This window comes from Cebus imitator, unplaced genomic scaffold (genome assembly GCF_001604975.1).
Source record: "Cebus imitator isolate Cc_AM_T3 unplaced genomic scaffold, Cebus_imitator-1.0 Scaffold48, whole genome shotgun sequence".
In the NCBI taxonomy this organism is placed as follows: Eukaryota; Metazoa; Chordata; class Mammalia; order Primates; family Cebidae; genus Cebus; species Cebus imitator.
The window spans coordinates 7,685,348-7,706,331 of NW_016107363.1; the positions used below are offsets into that span (position 1 = coordinate 7,685,348).

Here is a 20,984-nt window from a genome sequence, read left to right on the forward strand (position 1 = left end):
GAGCTGAGATTGCTCCACCGTACTCCAGCCTGGGCTATAGATGAAAACCCCATAAAAAAAAAAAAAAAAAAAAAAAAGAATTAAAATAAATAGTGGGGGGAAAAACAAAACAAAACAAAACTTATGCTCTAGACCCAGAAGTGAAACATCAACTACTAGGAAAAGCCTGAAAGGTATCTTAGGCACTAAGTATTTGACTATAAGGTCAAAAGTACGAGAGTCTATCATTTTGTATGAATCACAACATCCTAAGACAGGTTAAGTTCTGTTGCTTCAAGAGTACTATGAGTAAGTAGAGGAAATTCTGAAGTAAAGATAACATTAAAACTGAGCATGGTAGCAGAGCAAATATAAACAAATTTTTCACGGTTTGCTGAGAAGCAGTTCTAAAATAGATGAATGCTGCACATCGTTTTACCTTCAGTTTCAGATTTTGTACTTCCTCCAGATTCTCCAAATGGATTTGTACGCCTGAAGAGTTTAGAAAAAAATATGGTCAGTTACCATGAACCACATAGAAGAAATCTAATCATTAAAACCAGAGTTAACATTTTAAAAAGAGAATTCTAAAATGTCCCATCCTGCTAAGAAACATTATTGATCACTAAATGACTATGATGAAGGCCTCTGCCCTCACACACTAACTGATCAATGATGATGCATTTTAGAAGACACAGATGAATCAGGAGTTTAGCCACACACAACAAAAAATCAGCATAATAATAAACCATGTTGCAAAAGTTCTTGAATTTAAATAAGCTAGCACAGACGAATACTGATTTAGTTGCAATCTTTGCTAGAGAACTCCAGGAATGTTCTGGAATTGTAAAAACTTCTTTTTAGGTTCTCTAAGCACACGTTGCAAGTTAACTATAATCTAGTTTTAAATTTGTATTTCTTAAAGCATAAGTAACAACACAGAAAAGTGAACTGGAGATGAAAGCTACCTTTCTCCTTAGTGTGCATAGTTTGTGGTACACCACAGTGAAGGAAGAAAAGTACAATTCAAAGTAGTTTTTGGAGGGCTGGGTGTTGTGGCTCACACCTGTAATCTCAGCACTTTTGGAGGCCAAGGCAGGAGGACTGCTTGAGCCCAAGAGTTTGAGATCTGCTTGGGCAACACAGAAAGACCCCATCTCTACCAAAAAATTTTAAAAATTAGCTGGGCATGGTGGCACATTCCTGTGGTCCCAGCTACACAGGAGGGTGAGCCAGGAGGATCCCTTGAACCCAGGAGGTCAAAGCTGCCGTGAGCTATGATCAGACACAGAGAGATATCCTGTCTCAAAACAAAAAAAGTAGGTTTTGGAAGCAAAGAGAGCCAAGTGGTTGTAAAAAAAAAAACCAAAAACCAAAAAACACTGACTTTAAGGTAACAGGAAATTAGGCCAGTGCAGTGGCTCGAGCCTGTAATTCCAGCACTTTGGGAAGCCAAGGTGGGCAGATCACGAGGTCAGAAGTTCGAGACCAGCCTGGCCAACATGGTGAAACCCCGTCTCTACTAAAAATACAAAAAAATTAGCCAGGCATGGTGGCAGGCACCTGTAATCCCAGCAACTCAGGAGGCTAAGGCAGGAGAATCGCTTGAACCCAGGAGGCGGAGGCTTCAGTGAGCAAAAAACATGCATTGCACTCCATCCCGGGCGACAATGCGAGACTCTGTCTCAAAAAAAAAAAAAAAAAGACAACAGGAAATTAATCTCTTTAGTACATGTCTGACCTATTACATCAAATGCAAAGTGTATTTCTATAATCAAATGTATATTACTTTTTCTGGGTCATAGCCATTTTATCCAAATTAATATATTATCAATTTATTAGGTGTCCACTCTACTTAATAAACAAATTGCCTTAAATCATGTTTCCTTCATCTACAGCCAAGGAAAATTTTAACTGCTTTGGTGAGAATATTCATTATATGAACTAAAGATGGCTCATTAATAATTCAAAACAGTGATAATATTTTAGTAACTTCCTGAAGACTTCTTATTCTGGTATAAGATAATATTTTCTAATAAACATGTATCACACGTATTACCTTCAATAATTTTTTAAAAACTGTCATGACCTGAAAACAGGGCTTATCAACTTTCTTCTGCAATTTTAAAAGCAAACATCAAAGAAGTAGACCTAATGAGCAATTCAGAATTAAATATTTTGAAACTAAATTATCTTAACTTATTAACTGAGGCAGAAGACATACAGAAAAGCCTGCATGATTCTTCCCTAACTATCAATATGTTACAAAGAAAGCACAACATAGCTGAGGTACATGATAAATAAGAGAAGACTCTCAAACGTAGACAGGGGATTATAAACCTTACAGACCACAGCACAAAGTACCTGTGATGCTATCACCCACCTGCCTCCCTGGCCAGAGGCTTTTGCTTGGCCAGGCTGATCTTCACACACAGGAGAAATTATGTCAAACTGTATTGGGGTATCTGGGGCAACAAGAGAATCCAGAGAAAGAGCAGCCAAACTTGTAGACTCAGATCCTAGGGATCCTGAACTGCTGGTTCGAGCTGTCAGTGGCCGAGACTGTCTAAGCATAAAACAAGAAGGCATTACATTTAATTTTCCCTTTTGGATATTAAATATTAACACACTATGAAAAAAGAAAACCCAATATTGTAAGTCAATGAGAAATCTTATGTTTCAGTAGAAACATAATCCCAGATCACAGATACTTTAAATAGCCCATATCGTTTTTAAAATAACTCAGTGTCGTAACTTACCCTCCTGCTGGCCGCAGGCTCTCGTGCCTCTGCTGGAAAGATGGGGAAGGAGTGACAGCTTCCAGAGCTGACTGATTTACTCGTGCAGCAGTTTCCTATTTTAATTTTTTTTAAAGGACTAATATTAGTAAAGTAAGCAAACCAAAAGTTTGAATGTAACTTTGAATTGTTAGAATGCTTCTGAGTTACACTTAAAATATAAATTAGAGCTACCAAAGTAGTTCCATATTTTCTTGTCTTAATATTAGGGTACATAACTGATTTATTTCCTATAATCGAGAAATAAAATTTCTGATTTTCTACTTATACACAATTATTATATATTGCTTTTCTTTAATTTTTCTAAATTCCCTGCAAATGCTGCACACTTTAAATTTTTAAAGAAAATACTGTTTTTCTTTAAAATTTTAACTACCAGATATTTTTGATTAAAGTTTGTATTGCTAGCACCCAGCCCAGTGCCTGATACGACAATCGATGTATTTGTTGAATAAAGAAATTCAGGAGTAGGAAATACTCATAAAATATGAGTATTTTATAACTATGCTGGAAGTTTTCACAATTTTCCAGAATATATTTATGCTCAGAAATATGTTTATTAATTTATAAAGTTGTCATTTTTCAAACCAAAAAATTGAAAATAAGAAAGCTAGCTGGACGCGGTGGCTGAAGCCTGTAATCCCAGCACTTTGGGAGGGCGAGGCGGGTGGATCACGAGGTCAAGAGATCGAGACCATCCTGGTCAACATGGTGAAACCCCATCTCTACTAAAAATACAAAACATTAGCTGGGCATGGTGGCGTGTGCCTGTAATTCCAGCTACTCAGGAGGTTGAGACAGGAGAATTGCCTGAACCCAGGAGGCGGAGGTTGCGGTAAGCTGAGATCGCGCCATTGCACTCCGGCCTGGGTAACAAGAGTGAAACTCTGTCTCAAAAAAAAAAAAAGAAAATAAGAAAGCTTTCCATAGAAATACTTTAGACTTACTGTTTTATTTAAAACACTGACTAAATAAAAATGATATTTAAATTAAAAATGTTGTAATAATGTATAGTTAACATTACTCTTCTTATATACTTAAAAATGGTTAACATGGTAAATTTGTGGATTTTATCACAATTTTTAAATGGTCTTTTTTTGGGAGATAGGTTCTCTGTTGCCTAGACTGGAGTGCAACGGCATGATTATGGCTCACTGCAGCCTTGATCTCCTATGCTCAAGCAATCCTCCCCTCTCAGCCTCCTGAGAAGTTGGTAATGCAGGATATACTCCATAAAAATGGTCTTTAAATTAGAAAAAATAATTACAAAACAGGTTTGCATTTCTTGTCTCATAGCAAAATCATCACCAATACAATGCCATAAACTAATCAAAATTTCTATTCTAATACAGATAAAATAATTCTGGATAACCTAGGAAATATTAACTAAAACCAAACTATTCAAATTCAAACACTGTATTCCCCAGATGATAAATCATTTAATTTGCATTTTAATTGTATTTTTTGTTGCTCCCAAGTAACCTCACAAAAAGGAAAAGCTAGATTGGTGGGAGATCAAATTACTAAAAGCAAAAGACTTCTCTACAGTTACCACTGATTTTCCATAATTAAACTCTTAATTTATTGTATTATACATAATTATAATACATTATATGTTACAGTATAAATATAACAACATTTTATAAAACTAACAAATTACTAGTATGTTGGAGGTCATGAGATTTTGTTTCTACTGTTCAAAACTTCCTCCTAGGCATTTCTTAGCTGGCACCTCAAAGCCATTAAGATAAAAACAGAACTCTTCTTTCCCAAATTCTTCTCTTCCCTTAGGTTTAAAACCAGGAAGTCATCTTTACCTTATTCATCTTCTTTATCCTTCACATCAATTAGTTACTAAACTAGTCAAGTCTAGCTCTCCCATCTAAACAACCATTACATCAGTAGCAGATTAAGATTTAGAAGAGTGAGAGCCTCCCAAAGAAATTATTTCCCAGCCTCAGCTGAAATCATCAGCCTGTGCCAAGCCATGGGAGTTGCCTGGATTGTCATAGCACAGACAGGCCCACCAAGAGTGGCAGAGGTCAGACAGCTCCTGTCCTAGAGTCAAGTCTTTTTCCAACAATACTGAAGGACCCACCTGACTCTGTACCCCTGGGTTCTACCTGTATATTTGGACTGCACATATGGCTATGTCTACATGTCAGGGTGTGTCTGTTCTGATATCCTTGCTACTCAAAGTATAATTTGCAAAACTGGGAATTCGAGTTGTATCACCCTACACATACTGAATCATATTAAGCATTTTAACAAGACCGCTAGGTGATTTGTATGCATACTTCAATTTTGTATTCTCTATCAAGAACCTTTAACTTGGTTGGGTGTGGTGGCTTAAGCCTGTAATCCCAGCACTTTGGGAGGCCAAGGCAGGTGGATCACCTGAGGTTGGAAGTTTGGAAGTTTGAGACTAGCCTGGCCAACATGGCAAAACCCTGTCTCTATTAAAAAATTGGCTAGGCGTGGTGGCGCAAGCCTGTATGTAGTCCCAGCTACTCAGAAGGCTGAGGCAGGAGAATCACTTGAACCTGGGAGGCGGAGGCTGCAGTGAGCTGAGATTGCACCACTGCACTTCAGCCTGGGTGACACAGCAAGACTGTCTCAAAAAAAAAAAGAATATTTAATTACATTACTAGTTTCATAAACTTGCCATTTCTACATCTGCATTTGTGCTCTTGGTTTTTTTCTTATCTGTACTCTTCTTTTCCTCAAAACACAAACAAATCCTACTCAACTCAGGTTTCCACCATCTCCACAGAGCTTTCTCTAAAGTCCACACTGATCTCAAAACTTAGTCATCACCATATGCTTTCAATTACATCCTATTTTATCTAAAATGTTACTTAAAGTTTTAGTTTTGTCTCTCCATACAGAGAGGCTCCTGGAGGGCATGGCTCAATTTCTTCTCTATTTCCTTTCTTCATGGTGCTCAACACAAGTAAAACAGTCAACATACAATAAATATTTGTTGACCGACTGAGTTGAGTACCTTTTGAAATAATTTATTGTTCTAGGAAGACCACTCATTACATACATAGCACATTAAAGCTATTCATTCAGTTCAGATGTAGTGGCTCACACCTGTAATCCTAGCACTTTGGGAGGCCAAGGTGGGCAGATCACCCACAGACAGGAGTTCAAGACCAGCCTGACCAACATGGATAAACCAGTCTCTATTAAAAATACAAAAATTAGCCAGGTGTGGTGGCACATAATCTCAGCTACTCGGGAGGCTGAGGCAGGAGAAATCAGTTGAACCCAGAAGGTGGATGTTTCAGTGAACAGAGATCGGGCCATTGCACTCCGATCTGGGCAACAAGCAAGACTGCATCTCAAAAAAAAAAAAAAAAAAAAAAAAAAAAAACCTACTCATTCAAGGCCATATTAAAAAATTACAGAACTTGAGAAATTATGAATAAAAACATGTAAGCCACAAAATTACTCAATTTTGCTAGATCTGGGTAACATAAAATAAAAATATTACCTCTGGATTTTCACTTAAGTATATTTGTTTAGATATGTTGTTTATCGTACAGATCCACTGCAAGATGAAAAAATAGAAAAATATAATTAATTTTTTTCTATAAAGCTTCTCTTATAAAGGCAAATGTTCAATACTAAATTGCAGATGTTTCATTAGAAGTAATACATTTATCTTCCTTATAAGAAAACATTTCATAAGGAAGGTACATATATAAAAATATGTATAAAAGAATATTCAACATTATTATTATTTATGAAAATAGTACATTTATGTAAGAAGCTCAAGTTTAATTCATATAAGGAAATAAAACAGCAATCATGTTAAACTATACATAATATTCTATATATTTCTTTTTATCACTTTCCCTCCTAAGCCTCACCAAACAAGACAGTGTGAACTCAGGTATCATAATTAACACAAATGCAAAAAATTTAAAAGATAAATATATTCTTGGTGAATATATTTTACATGCTTCCCTTCTGTCAAGTTTATAAATTATTAGCATAGAAAACAATCTCTGCTCTAAATCTTCTGCTTAACTCTCGAGGATTCACGTGTCTGTTAAGCATCACTAAACTAAACAAATATTGTTTGGAAAACTATGCAGAGAACAGACATTTGTCTGTGTTCCTCAGAGACCAAAAGCGAGATTTAATATTAACTCTTTTCCATAAGAAGTAAATAAAGGTAGATCTCTATAGCATTTCCAACTTTTATCTCTTACTAGCACAATTATAATGCCAAATTAAAAGGCTAAAAATCAAGCCAGGGTATATTTTCATGGAAGAATGTTTCTCAAGATAAAGGTTTGAAGCATCAATTCTTACTAAGACCTTACCTTCCATATCTGATATAGTAGGAGTAAAAATGGAGCCAAAAACAAAAGGCTCATGAGGAAGAACAGAGACTCCCAAATTTTTGTTTTTCTATCTTTCATTTCTCCAAGCTTTTCAGCTTTAGTTGCTTCCTGCCATGTCACATCTGCTGCCACTATATTCTTAGTGCAGCAAATAGTGTCTCAAAGGATTGGAGAGAGAAGGGAATAAACTGTCACCTCATGATACTAACAGCCTGCCAGACAGCAACAGTCACAAGGTCATTTCTGAATCTGAGCTTTTAAAATAGCAGAGATGATTTCTAAGGTCCTTCCCACTATAAAATTCTGTGAGAAACTTAGGAATGTTACTTGAGGACAATAGACTTTTAAAAAAAAAAAAAAAAAAATTTAATGAACTAGGATTCTATAATGAATACATTAATATATATTTTGTCATCAGAAAAATATTTTAAATTATTAATTTTAATAATAAATATCACTGAATATGACATTTTTTCAGTGAATAAATGTCACTGAAGAAATGAACTAGGTAAAATTTTACCTCTTCATGATCTTTTTTACTCTCTGCTTGCAAAATTGAAGATCTGGAAGAGAAGAGATGTTTGAGTCTCAACTGTTTAAAAAAGTACTTTCAACATAATCTGAGAGAACTTTTTATCTTTAAAGGTAAAGGAATATATAAACACCAATCGATATTAAAAGAAAAAAACAAAACACAACCAACGGTATCTTAGGAAATGGAGACTACCAGAGGTAACAGGACACAGACTTTAACAACTCTGACTCTGGCTATCTATGCCAAGATGTACCAAAAAGGAAACAGGTGCTGATCCTCAGAAGACCGACCATGACAAAATTACATTTCAGTGAAGATAATGCATTTCAACGTATCATATATATTTCATATATATTATGAACTTATCAAATATATTTCAAATACGCCTCAATGATCCTAATAGAAAAAACTTTGCTTCATTAATTCTCCTTTAATATTAAATCAAATATTTTGATATATCAATCATTAAACATATTATTTTGCTTTTCTATAGATATATTATTAGAGTTAGAGAAAATAATTTCTACTAATTTTGCATCACAACAGGAATGTGAAATGGGAAATCATGGTGAGCATTAAACAAAAAGTACTTCTAATAAGTAACATGTTAAGTTGGTAATTTTGATAAATAAATACAGTGATTCCCAACACCCAACATCTAGTGTGATAAATGCACACAATATTGGCATTCATTATGTTTGTAGAAGAAATGTGAAATTAACCATTTTGATAAAGGATAATGACCTATTTTTTTTTAAGGGGGAAAGGTCAAATGTATTTATTTTTAGAATATCTTAATGTGCATAAATACAGGGGAAAAAAAGACTTTTCAGAAACCCAGAGGCTGCTCCTGAACATTAACTTAAGAAAGTTCAAAGGTCAAAAACAGTATTTTAATTGAGTGGGAGGGAAAATGGCAGATAGTCTAAACATCTATCATTAGGAAAATGTTTAAATTATAATGTATGTCCTTAAATATAGTATAGCCATTATAACATGTTTTTAACAGGTGGCTGCAGATCCAAATTATAATATTTCAACTATTTTTAAAATGTACGTAGGTTAAAAATTGGAAGGCAATGGACAAAAAGGTTAATTGTTGCTTTTGGTTAATAAGACAGTAGGATTTTTTCATACTCCTTTTTATGTTTTCCATGCTTTTTGAAAATTTCCTTTAAATGCTACTTTAAAGATTCTCATTTAATGCAAAGGTATTAGAAGGCTGGGCGTAGTGGCTCACCCCTATAATCCCAGCACTCTGGGAGGCTAAAGCAGAAAGATTAGTTAAGTCCGGAAGTTCAAGACCAGCCTGGGCAACATGATGAGACAGCTCTACAAAAATTCTTTTTTAATTGCCAGGCATGGTGGCATGCACCTATGATCCTAGCTACTTAGGATCCTTAGGTGAGAGGATCCCTTGACCCCAGGAGGTTTGAGGCTACGGTAAGCCATGTTCACACTACTGCACTCCAGCCAGGGTGACACAGTAAGACCCTGCCTCAAATAAACAAAGAAAGGTAATGGAAATTTTTAAAAATGGTATTATTATATCATTAATGGGAAAATAATATAATCAGAAATATTTGATTAACATTTTAAAATAACACTATTGTTAGCACCTACTATGTCAGTCACATTACATATACTAGAATTTCTGTTCCTCACAACAATTTACAAAGTAGGGATTACAACTCCCCCATTCACATTTTACATGAAGGAAAATGGAGCTGAGAGGGGTAAGTTTGAGGTCACACAGTAAGTAATAAATCCAAACTTTGAACTTTCTGACCCCAGGTTTAGGACTCTTTCCATTAACTTGTTCTGTCTTCTTCCATACTATGTAAGATTTTCAGTTGCAGTTCCTTAACATGAAATCACAGGTCTTTACGATATGACATTGCTTTGACAACCTCAAAATATCAAGAAACCATAACCAACTCAGAAACAAAAATTCAATACAATTCTACAAGATTAAAAAGCAATTTATCTCAATATATAATAAACCTAAAATTTCCATAAAATTTCTAAACAAAAAGGAATTATCCCACATTTTAGTAGTTTAAAATATTATAGATTACTAGTAGCAGAAAAAAATACTAACTTTTTTCCATCGAAAGAAGTGATCTGAAAACAGTATCGTCTGTCTTCACAGTCCACAGCCATCACTGAACAGTTGTCTATGTCCATGGCCAGGCCTCCTGCTACATCCCCACGGGCTTGACTCATCAAATTTCCACCCTGCGTGAAGTAAAACTGTCTGTCCCAGGTAGAAGACACCAAACCTGTTTTACTAAATGAAGAAACACATTCACTCTTTAATAACAACATACCTGAAATCTCATCATCAGCCAGACACAAGATAAAGCATGTTACAAAGAACTGGTTTGCAAAAAGGCACCAAGGTGCCAAGAAAATAAATATAAATACACTTTCAGTCTCTAAGATAAATTCATGTATGTTGACTTACTTTTGTGAATGTATATACAGTTTCCAAAACAAGGCTGGAAATTATAAAATTGCAGCTGTTATAATAATGCTCCATAAAATACAGGTTATAGTTCAACTTCCAAGAGAATAAATTCAAAACAATAGAATTTATTTTATTTCCAGGGTTAACCTGCTCCATCCTATCTTCAGTTGAAAACTAACATTTTACTTGGTGCTATAATCATACATATCTTAAAGTAAGATCAATGATATTTAATAACGTTCTCATGTTCTGATACAATATGTGAATATTTATTTAAACTCAAATTAGTTTCACGTCTTCTTTTTTTTTTTTGAGACAGAGTCTCACTCGGTCCTCCAGTGGTGTGATCTCGGCTCACTGCAACCTCTGCCTCCCAGGTTCAAGTGATTCTCATGCCTCAGCCTCCTGAGTAGCTGAGATTACAGGCATGAGCCATTATGCTCAGCTGATTTTTGTATTTTTTAGTAAAGGTGGGGTGTCACCATGTTGGCCAGTCTGGTCTCAAACTCCTGACCTCAGGTGATCCAACTGCCTCGGCCTACCAGTCCTGGGATCACAGGTGTGAGCTCTCACACCCAGCTTTGGTTTCACTTCTTTTCTCATTCTACATTATTCAATAAATATCTAGGTAGGATTTTACTTCCGAAAAGTACTCATGTACCTCATCTGTGAAAAAGTTCACGTAAATACACCTCTAAAAAGTTTCAACCTTTAGTAAAAATCAAAATAATGACAGACAACATCAATTATTTATTATATTCATTTGGTATTGTCTTACATGATATACAATATACAAAAATAATAGTTTTCTTACTTCCTAGCATTAAGGTATCCAGCCTTTCGGGTTAAGTTTCGATTAACAGGAAATTTGGTGGGGTCTGGGTCAGGCACATATAAAGGGTCACTGGCTACTTCCAAATCCTCTATTGTCTGTTGCATGGTCTCTACATCACTGTCCATTTCCCTGCGAACACTGACAGAGACAGAATTATTTACTACAAATCACAACCAATAAGAACTTACCAATCATGTTTACCTGTATATTTGTTTCGCATGTTTTCTTAAAGACAGAAGAGTGGCACGGGTGGTTAAAACAACACAAATATATTTTAAAACAGGTTTACATTTTATTTGAAACTTAGATATTTTGGAAACAATATTAAATTAAAAAAACTAATGACTCCCTACTGAATGCCTGATTTTGGAGTAATTTTCAAACTGCTCTGTCCTGTGCCTTTAAAACAACAATCAATTTCATCTCTCTCCATACCACAGACTGACCACATATACTGCTCAGCATTTTGAACCTGATGAGAACTACATTTTTTCTCTAAGCTTTCATGGCTTGGAAACAATATTTAGTAATCTCCCATCAAACTCCCACAATTTCAAGTTTAAAGATAATTTCACTTATGAAGAATTATTATTATGTGTCTGTTATACATAAAACTGAGTTTAGAATCAATAAAATTACCACTACTAAGAAATTCAGAGTTCACGATCTATGGAAAAAAAGAGGTAAACAAGAAGTAACCAGGAACCACATAAGAAACTCTCATGACAGGGAAAATATTCCCTCAGGAAATTAAATGGTAAATGTCTTTACATTATGTCATTTAGCTGTTAACTTATCATTCACATCATTTCATTTTCAATTTTAAGGAAAATAATACTTACTTCTGTACGCTTGTTCCAATATTAGCTAAAAATTCTTCCAGTTGTTCATTAAGATTTTCAGAACCCATCTTAAAGAAACTTATCTGAAGAGTGGGGAAGGGGGAATGGAACAACACAAAAATACATTAAACAATATATTTAAAGTAAATCATATAAATGATCTCTAAGANAAAAAAAAAAAGAATATTTAATTACATTACTAGTTTCATAAACTTGCCATTTCTACATCTGCATTTGTGCTCTTGGTTTTTTTCTTATCTGTACTCTTCTTTTCCTCAAAACACAAACAAATCCTACTCAACTCAGGTTTCCACCATCTCCACAGAGCTTTCTCTAAAGTCCACACTGATCTCAAAACTTAGTCATCACCATATGCTTTCAATTACATCCTATTTTATCTAAAATGTTACTTAAAGTTTTAGTTTTGTCTCTCCATACAGAGAGGCTCCTGGAGGGCATGGCTCAATTTCTTCTCTATTTCCTTTCTTCATGGTGCTCAACACAAGTAAAACAGTCAACATACAATAAATATTTGTTGACCGACTGAGTTGAGTACCTTTTGAAATAATTTATTGTTCTAGGAAGACCACTCATTACATACATAGCACATTAAAGCTATTCATTCAGTTCAGATGTAGTGGCTCACACCTGTAATCCTAGCACTTTGGGAGGCCAAGGTGGGCAGATCACCCACAGACAGGAGTTCAAGACCAGCCTGACCAACATGGATAAACCAGTCTCTATTAAAAATACAAAAATTAGCCAGGTGTGGTGGCACATAATCTCAGCTACTCGGGAGGCTGAGGCAGGAGAAATCAGTTGAACCCAGAAGGTGGATGTTTCAGTGAACAGAGATCGGGCCATTGCACTCCGATCTGGGCAACAAGCAAGACTGCATCTCAAAAAAAAAAAAAAAAAAAAAAAAAAAAAACCTACTCATTCAAGGCCATATTAAAAAATTACAGAACTTGAGAAATTATGAATAAAAACATGTAAGCCACAAAATTACTCAATTTTGCTAGATCTGGGTAACATAAAATAAAAATATTACCTCTGGATTTTCACTTAAGTATATTTGTTTAGATATGTTGTTTATCGTACAGATCCACTGCAAGATGAAAAAATAGAAAAATATAATTAATTTTTTTCTATAAAGCTTCTCTTATAAAGGCAAATGTTCAATACTAAATTGCAGATGTTTCATTAGAAGTAATACATTTATCTTCCTTATAAGAAAACATTTCATAAGGAAGGTACATATATAAAAATATGTATAAAAGAATATTCAACATTATTATTATTTATGAAAATAGTACATTTATGTAAGAAGCTCAAGTTTAATTCATATAAGGAAATAAAACAGCAATCATGTTAAACTATACATAATATTCTATATATTTCTTTTTATCACTTTCCCTCCTAAGCCTCACCAAACAAGACAGTGTGAACTCAGGTATCATAATTAACACAAATGCAAAAAATTTAAAAGATAAATATATTCTTGGTGAATATATTTTACATGCTTCCCTTCTGTCAAGTTTATAAATTATTAGCATAGAAAACAATCTCTGCTCTAAATCTTCTGCTTAACTCTCGAGGATTCACGTGTCTGTTAAGCATCACTAAACTAAACAAATATTGTTTGGAAAACTATGCAGAGAACAGACATTTGTCTGTGTTCCTCAGAGACCAAAAGCGAGATTTAATATTAACTCTTTTCCATAAGAAGTAAATAAAGGTAGATCTCTATAGCATTTCCAACTTTTATCTCTTACTAGCACAATTATAATGCCAAATTAAAAGGCTAAAAATCAAGCCAGGGTATATTTTCATGGAAGAATGTTTCTCAAGATAAAGGTTTGAAGCATCAATTCTTACTAAGACCTTACCTTCCATATCTGATATAGTAGGAGTAAAAATGGAGCCAAAAACAAAAGGCTCATGAGGAAGAACAGAGACTCCCAAATTTTTGTTTTTCTATCTTTCATTTCTCCAAGCTTTTCAGCTTTAGTTGCTTCCTGCCATGTCACATCTGCTGCCACTATATTCTTAGTGCAGCAAATAGTGTCTCAAAGGATTGGAGAGAGAAGGGAATAAACTGTCACCTCATGATACTAACAGCCTGCCAGACAGCAACAGTCACAAGGTCATTTCTGAATCTGAGCTTTTAAAATAGCAGAGATGATTTCTAAGGTCCTTCCCACTATAAAATTCTGTGAGAAACTTAGGAATGTTACTTGAGGACAATAGACTTTTAAAAAAAAAAAAAAAAAAATTTAATGAACTAGGATTCTATAATGAATACATTAATATATATTTTGTCATCAGAAAAATATTTTAAATTATTAATTTTAATAATAAATATCACTGAATATGACATTTTTTCAGTGAATAAATGTCACTGAAGAAATGAACTAGGTAAAATTTTACCTCTTCATGATCTTTTTTACTCTCTGCTTGCAAAATTGAAGATCTGGAAGAGAAGAGATGTTTGAGTCTCAACTGTTTAAAAAAGTACTTTCAACATAATCTGAGAGAACTTTTTATCTTTAAAGGTAAAGGAATATATAAACACCAATCGATATTAAAAGAAAAAAACAAAACACAACCAACGGTATCTTAGGAAATGGAGACTACCAGAGGTAACAGGACACAGACTTTAACAACTCTGACTCTGGCTATCTATGCCAAGATGTACCAAAAAGGAAACAGGTGCTGATCCTCAGAAGACCGACCATGACAAAATTACATTTCAGTGAAGATAATGCATTTCAACGTATCATATATATTTCATATATATTATGAACTTATCAAATATATTTCAAATACGCCTCAATGATCCTAATAGAAAAAACTTTGCTTCATTAATTCTCCTTTAATATTAAATCAAATATTTTGATATATCAATCATTAAACATATTATTTTGCTTTTCTATAGATATATTATTAGAGTTAGAGAAAATAATTTCTACTAATTTTGCATCACAACAGGAATGTGAAATGGGAAATCATGGTGAGCATTAAACAAAAAGTACTTCTAATAAGTAACATGTTAAGTTGGTAATTTTGATAAATAAATACAGTGATTCCCAACACCCAACATCTAGTGTGATAAATGCACACAATATTGGCATTCATTATGTTTGTAGAAGAAATGTGAAATTAACCATTTTGATAAAGGATAATGACCTATTTTTTTTTAAGGGGGAAAGGTCAAATGTATTTATTTTTAGAATATCTTAATGTGCATAAATACAGGGGAAAAAAAGACTTTTCAGAAACCCAGAGGCTGCTCCTGAACATTAACTTAAGAAAGTTCAAAGGTCAAAAACAGTATTTTAATTGAGTGGGAGGGAAAATGGCAGATAGTCTAAACATCTATCATTAGGAAAATGTTTAAATTATAATGTATGTCCTTAAATATAGTATAGCCATTATAACATGTTTTTAACAGGTGGCTGCAGATCCAAATTATAATATTTCAACTATTTTTAAAATGTACGTAGGTTAAAAATTGGAAGGCAATGGACAAAAAGGTTAATTGTTGCTTTTGGTTAATAAGACAGTAGGATTTTTTCATACTCCTTTTTATGTTTTCCATGCTTTTTGAAAATTTCCTTTAAATGCTACTTTAAAGATTCTCATTTAATGCAAAGGTATTAGAAGGCTGGGCGTAGTGGCTCACCCCTATAATCCCAGCACTCTGGGAGGCTAAAGCAGAAAGATTAGTTAAGTCCGGAAGTTCAAGACCAGCCTGGGCAACATGATGAGACAGCTCTACAAAAATTCTTTTTTAATTGCCAGGCATGGTGGCATGCACCTATGATCCTAGCTACTTAGGATCCTTAGGTGAGAGGATCCCTTGACCCCAGGAGGTTTGAGGCTACGGTAAGCCATGTTCACACTACTGCACTCCAGCCAGGGTGACACAGTAAGACCCTGCCTCAAATAAACAAAGAAAGGTAATGGAAATTTTTAAAAATGGTATTATTATATCATTAATGGGAAAATAATATAATCAGAAATATTTGATTAACATTTTAAAATAACACTATTGTTAGCACCTACTATGTCAGTCACATTACATATACTAGAATTTCTGTTCCTCACAACAATTTACAAAGTAGGGATTACAACTCCCCCATTCACATTTTACATGAAGGAAAATGGAGCTGAGAGGGGTAAGTTTGAGGTCACACAGTAAGTAATAAATCCAAACTTTGAACTTTCTGACCCCAGGTTTAGGACTCTTTCCATTAACTTGTTCTGTCTTCTTCCATACTATGTAAGATTTTCAGTTGCAGTTCCTTAACATGAAATCACAGGTCTTTACGATATGACATTGCTTTGACAACCTCAAAATATCAAGAAACCATAACCAACTCAGAAACAAAAATTCAATACAATTCTACAAGATTAAAAAGCAATTTATCTCAATATATAATAAACCTAAAATTTCCATAAAATTTCTAAACAAAAAGGAATTATCCCACATTTTAGTAGTTTAAAATATTATAGATTACTAGTAGCAGAAAAAAATACTAACTTTTTTCCATCGAAAGAAGTGATCTGAAAACAGTATCGTCTGTCTTCACAGTCCACAGCCATCACTGAACAGTTGTCTATGTCCATGGCCAGGCCTCCTGCTACATCCCCACGGGCTTGACTCATCAAATTTCCACCCTGCGTGAAGTAAAACTGTCTGTCCCAGGTAGAAGACACCAAACCTGTTTTACTAAATGAAGAAACACATTCACTCTTTAATAACAACATACCTGAAATCTCATCATCAGCCAGACACAAGATAAAGCATGTTACAAAGAACTGGTTTGCAAAAAGGCACCAAGGTGCCAAGAAAATAAATATAAATACACTTTCAGTCTCTAAGATAAATTCATGTATGTTGACTTACTTTTGTGAATGTATATACAGTTTCCAAAACAAGGCTGGAAATTATAAAATTGCAGCTGTTATAATAATGCTCCATAAAATACAGGTTATAGTTCAACTTCCAAGAGAATAAATTCAAAACAATAGAATTTATTTTATTTCCAGGGTTAACCTGCTCCATCCTATCTTCAGTTGAAAACTAACATTTTACTTGGTGCTATAATCATACATATCTTAAAGTAAGATCAATGATATTTAATAACGTTCTCATGTTCTGATACAATATGTGAATATTTATTTAAACTCAAATTAGTTTCACGTCTTCTTTTTTTTTTTTGAGACAGAGTCTCACTCGGTCCTCCAGTGGTGTGATCTCGGCTCACTGCAACCTCTGCCTCCCAGGTTCAAGTGATTCTCATGCCTCAGCCTCCTGAGTAGCTGAGATTACAGGCATGAGCCATTATGCTCAGCTGATTTTTGTATTTTTTAGTAAAGGTGGGGTGTCACCATGTTGGCCAGTCTGGTCTCAAACTCCTGACCTCAGGTGATCCAACTGCCTCGGCCTACCAGTCCTGGGATCACAGGTGTGAGCTCTCACACCCAGCTTTGGTTTCACTTCTTTTCTCATTCTACATTATTCAATAAATATCTAGGTAGGATTTTACTTCCGAAAAGTACTCATGTACCTCATCTGTGAAAAAGTTCACGTAAATACACCTCTAAAAAGTTTCAACCTTTAGTAAAAATCAAAATAATGACAGACAACATCAATTATTTATTATATTCATTTGGTATTGTCTTACATGATATACAATATACAAAAATAATAGTTTTCTTACTTCCTAGCATTAAGGTATCCAGCCTTTCGGGTTAAGTTTCGATTAACAGGAAATTTGGTGGGGTCTGGGTCAGGCACATATAAAGGGTCACTGGCTACTTCCAAATCCTCTATTGTCTGTTGCATGGTCTCTACATCACTGTCCATTTCCCTGCGAACACTGACAGAGACAGAATTATTTACTACAAATCACAACCAATAAGAACTTACCAATCATGTTTACCTGTATATTTGTTTCGCATGTTTTCTTAAAGACAGAAGAGTGGCACGGGTGGTTAAAACAACACAAATATATTTTAAAACAGGTTTACATTTTATTTGAAACTTAGATATTTTGGAAACAATATTAAATTAAAAAAACTAATGACTCCCTACTGAATGCCTGATTTTGGAGTAATTTTCAAACTGCTCTGTCCTGTGCCTTTAAAACAACAATCAATTTCATCTCTCTCCATACCACAGACTGACCACATATACTGCTCAGCATTTTGAACCTGATGAGAACTACATTTTTTCTCTAAGCTTTCATGGCTTGGAAACAATATTTAGTAATCTCCCATCAAACTCCCACAATTTCAAGTTTAAAGATAATTTCACTTATGAAGAATTATTATTATGTGTCTGTTATACATAAAACTGAGTTTAGAATCAATAAAATTACCACTACTAAGAAATTCAGAGTTCACGATCTATGGAAAAAAAGAGGTAAACAAGAAGTAACCAGGAACCACATAAGAAACTCTCATGACAGGGAAAATATTCCCTCAGGAAATTAAATGGTAAATGTCTTTACATTATGTCATTTAGCTGTTAACTTATCATTCACATCATTTCATTTTCAATTTTAAGGAAAATAATACTTACTTCTGTACGCTTGTTCCAATATTAGCTAAAAATTCTTCCAGTTGTTCATTAAGATTTTCAGAACCCATCTTAAAGAAACTTATCTGAAGAGTGGGGAAGGGGGAATGGAACAAAAAAAAAATAAAAAAAAAAATATAAAAAAAAAAAAAAAAAAAAAAAAAAACAAAGCAATATTCCCACTTGTGTAAAAATACATTGTAGTTTGCGACGTCTACTGCATATGGAGCCACTAAGGAAGTTAGATTTAAATTCCACTGTATATCCTTTTATATTTTTTGAATTGAACAAGTAATACACATGTATGGTTAACAATTTTTTTTAATTAGAAAGTAAATTTTAAAGCATTTCCAATAAATTATATAAACTATTTCATGTTTGCTACAAAGATAAGTTTTCTAGCTGAGGAATAATCAGTAAAATACTCTTTTACTTAAATATATTCAACTTTTTTTTTCCTTTGAGACAGGGTTTCACTCTGTCATCCAGACTGCACAGTAGCATCTCACTGCAGCCTCAACCTCCTAGGAAAAATGCCCTATGATTTACTTTAAATATATTGTTTAATATATTTTTGTGTCCTTCATATGACTCAGCCTTCCAACCTGCTGGAACCACTGAGGCATGCTACCATGCCCAGCTGATTTTTTCATTTTTTTCTAGAGATGGGGTCTTCCTACATTGCTGAGGCTAGTCTCAAACTCCTGGACTGAAGTGATCCTCCTACCTTGGCCTACCCAAGTGCTTGAATATAGGCATGAGGCACCACACCTGGCCTCAAATTTCTTTGAACTCTTGATTTTTAGGAGACTGATGCTGTGTCTCATACCACCTAAAACATAAATTTTCTAGTCCCCTTCCTGATGTACACCTCTTTGGGCACTTTGGAGTTCCTCTATTAACTCAGGAAGTATGCAAAAAATGTGGGATAAACTCAAACTTGTTCATTCTCTTTCACATCTATTATGAAGCAGGTGTTTAGTTGAAGCTCCAGCAATAAGTGTAACTGAAATTCATTTAGCATTCTGTTCTCAGTCCCCAGCTAAGGTGAACAAGTTGCTATTCCTAAAATATTTGAAATCTTCATTTGTAAGGAAAACCATTCTTCCTAACTTCCTTAAAATAATAGTCTGATGACATTTTAAAAAATTACTTCTTAAAACACAGACATGAAAAAGGATGTTGAAAACAGTTCATAGGCCAGACATGGTGGCTCACACCTGTAATCCTAGCACTACGGGAAGTTCGGGCAGGTGGATCACCTGAGGTCAGGAGTTTGTGACCAGCACAGCCAACATGGTGAAACCCCCTCTCTACTAAATATACAAAAATTAGCCGGGTGTGTAGCACACACCTGTAATCTCAGCTATTTGGGAGGCGGAGGCCGGAGAATCGCTGGAACCTGAGAGGCAAAGGCTGCAGTGAGCCAAAATGGCACCACTGCACTCCAGCCTGGGCAACAGAGTGAGACTCCACCCACCCGCAAAAAAAGGAAAATATAATATCTTTACACTTAACATAAATATCAAGCTTAATATGAAGCTTTTAGAACAGTTATAATCCAAAATACCATACAGTATTTACCTGAGCTTGCATGTACCCAAGTAGAGGTTCTAACAATGCTATTTTCTTCTTGTACTGAAGAGTATTTAATGCACAAAAATAATGCATCATGGTCTGGTGTTGCTTCTTTCTGGACGTGTACACATCTTCTGTTACTTCATACTTCACCTTTGAATGAAAAGATTTAAAAAATTAAGTAAATAATGGTAAATTATCTTCTATATCTACAATTATCTATTTTATCTATAGTAGATAATTATTTGAATTATCTTCAGTAGGAGCTTCGGGGAAGAGCCTACCCAAGGAAAAGGTATATCACAAGCAATTGAGCATTAATGTTCCTGTTTTCTGATCTTTTAGAAATCTTTCAACATTGGTTAAGTCAATTTTCCTGTTTAACTTCCAACCACATAATTTACAAAATGCATATTGAGGCCAGGTGTGGTGGCTCATTCCTGTAACCCCAGCACTTTGGGAAGTGGAGGCGGGAAGATCACTTGAGGCCAGGAATTTGAAAACAGCCTGGTCAACATGGTGAATCCCCGCTCTACTAAAAATGGAAAAAATTAGCTGGGTGCGGTGGTGCACACCTGTAATTCCAGCTACTGGGGAGGCTGAGGCATAAGAATAGCTTTCCCCTGGGAGGCGGAGGTTGCAATGAGCTGAGATCACACCACTGTACTCTAGCCTGGCAACAGAAAGAGACTGTCCCCCCCAAAAAAAAAATGCATATTGAAAACAGAATTCTGTACATAACTAAGAATGGTACAATAACTCAACTACGCATGGTAGAGAAAGTTTATCACTGGGAGGAAGGGCAGACAATTGTTGGTCTTAGCTTAGCCATTAGTCTTTGACTTTGATCAGTTCACAGCATACCATTCTTCTCTCCTGGTTCTCTCCCTATCAGTCCTACTGTCTTGTACCTGTTTGTCTTCCTTCACCCATATTTGAAATATGTGTGCTCACCAGAGTTATTTTATTCAGACAACAAATATTTATTGAATACCTATTA

General features: G+C 34.7%; 1 protein-coding gene across 1 annotated transcript in view; it reads right to left on the minus strand.

The window, feature by feature from the left end:
• Positions 1 to 20,984, minus strand: part of APPL1 (adaptor protein, phosphotyrosine interacting with PH domain and leucine zipper 1) — a 49,630-nt gene that overhangs the window by 12,445 nt on the left and 16,201 nt on the right. The window contains exons 8-16 of the mRNA XM_017527472.2: positions 19,991 to 20,137; positions 18,410 to 18,492; positions 17,547 to 17,705; positions 16,364 to 16,552; positions 14,248 to 14,290; positions 12,869 to 12,925; positions 2,739 to 2,833; positions 2,363 to 2,545; positions 419 to 471 (exon numbers count right to left, since the gene is read on the minus strand). Coding sequence (XP_017382961.1) covers positions 419 to 471; positions 2,363 to 2,545; positions 2,739 to 2,833; positions 12,869 to 12,925; positions 14,248 to 14,290; positions 16,364 to 16,552; positions 17,547 to 17,705; positions 18,410 to 18,492; positions 19,991 to 20,137 — 1,009 coding nt within the window. The remainder of the gene's footprint in view (positions 1 to 418; positions 472 to 2,362; positions 2,546 to 2,738; positions 2,834 to 12,868; positions 12,926 to 14,247; positions 14,291 to 16,363; positions 16,553 to 17,546; positions 17,706 to 18,409; positions 18,493 to 19,990; positions 20,138 to 20,984) is intronic.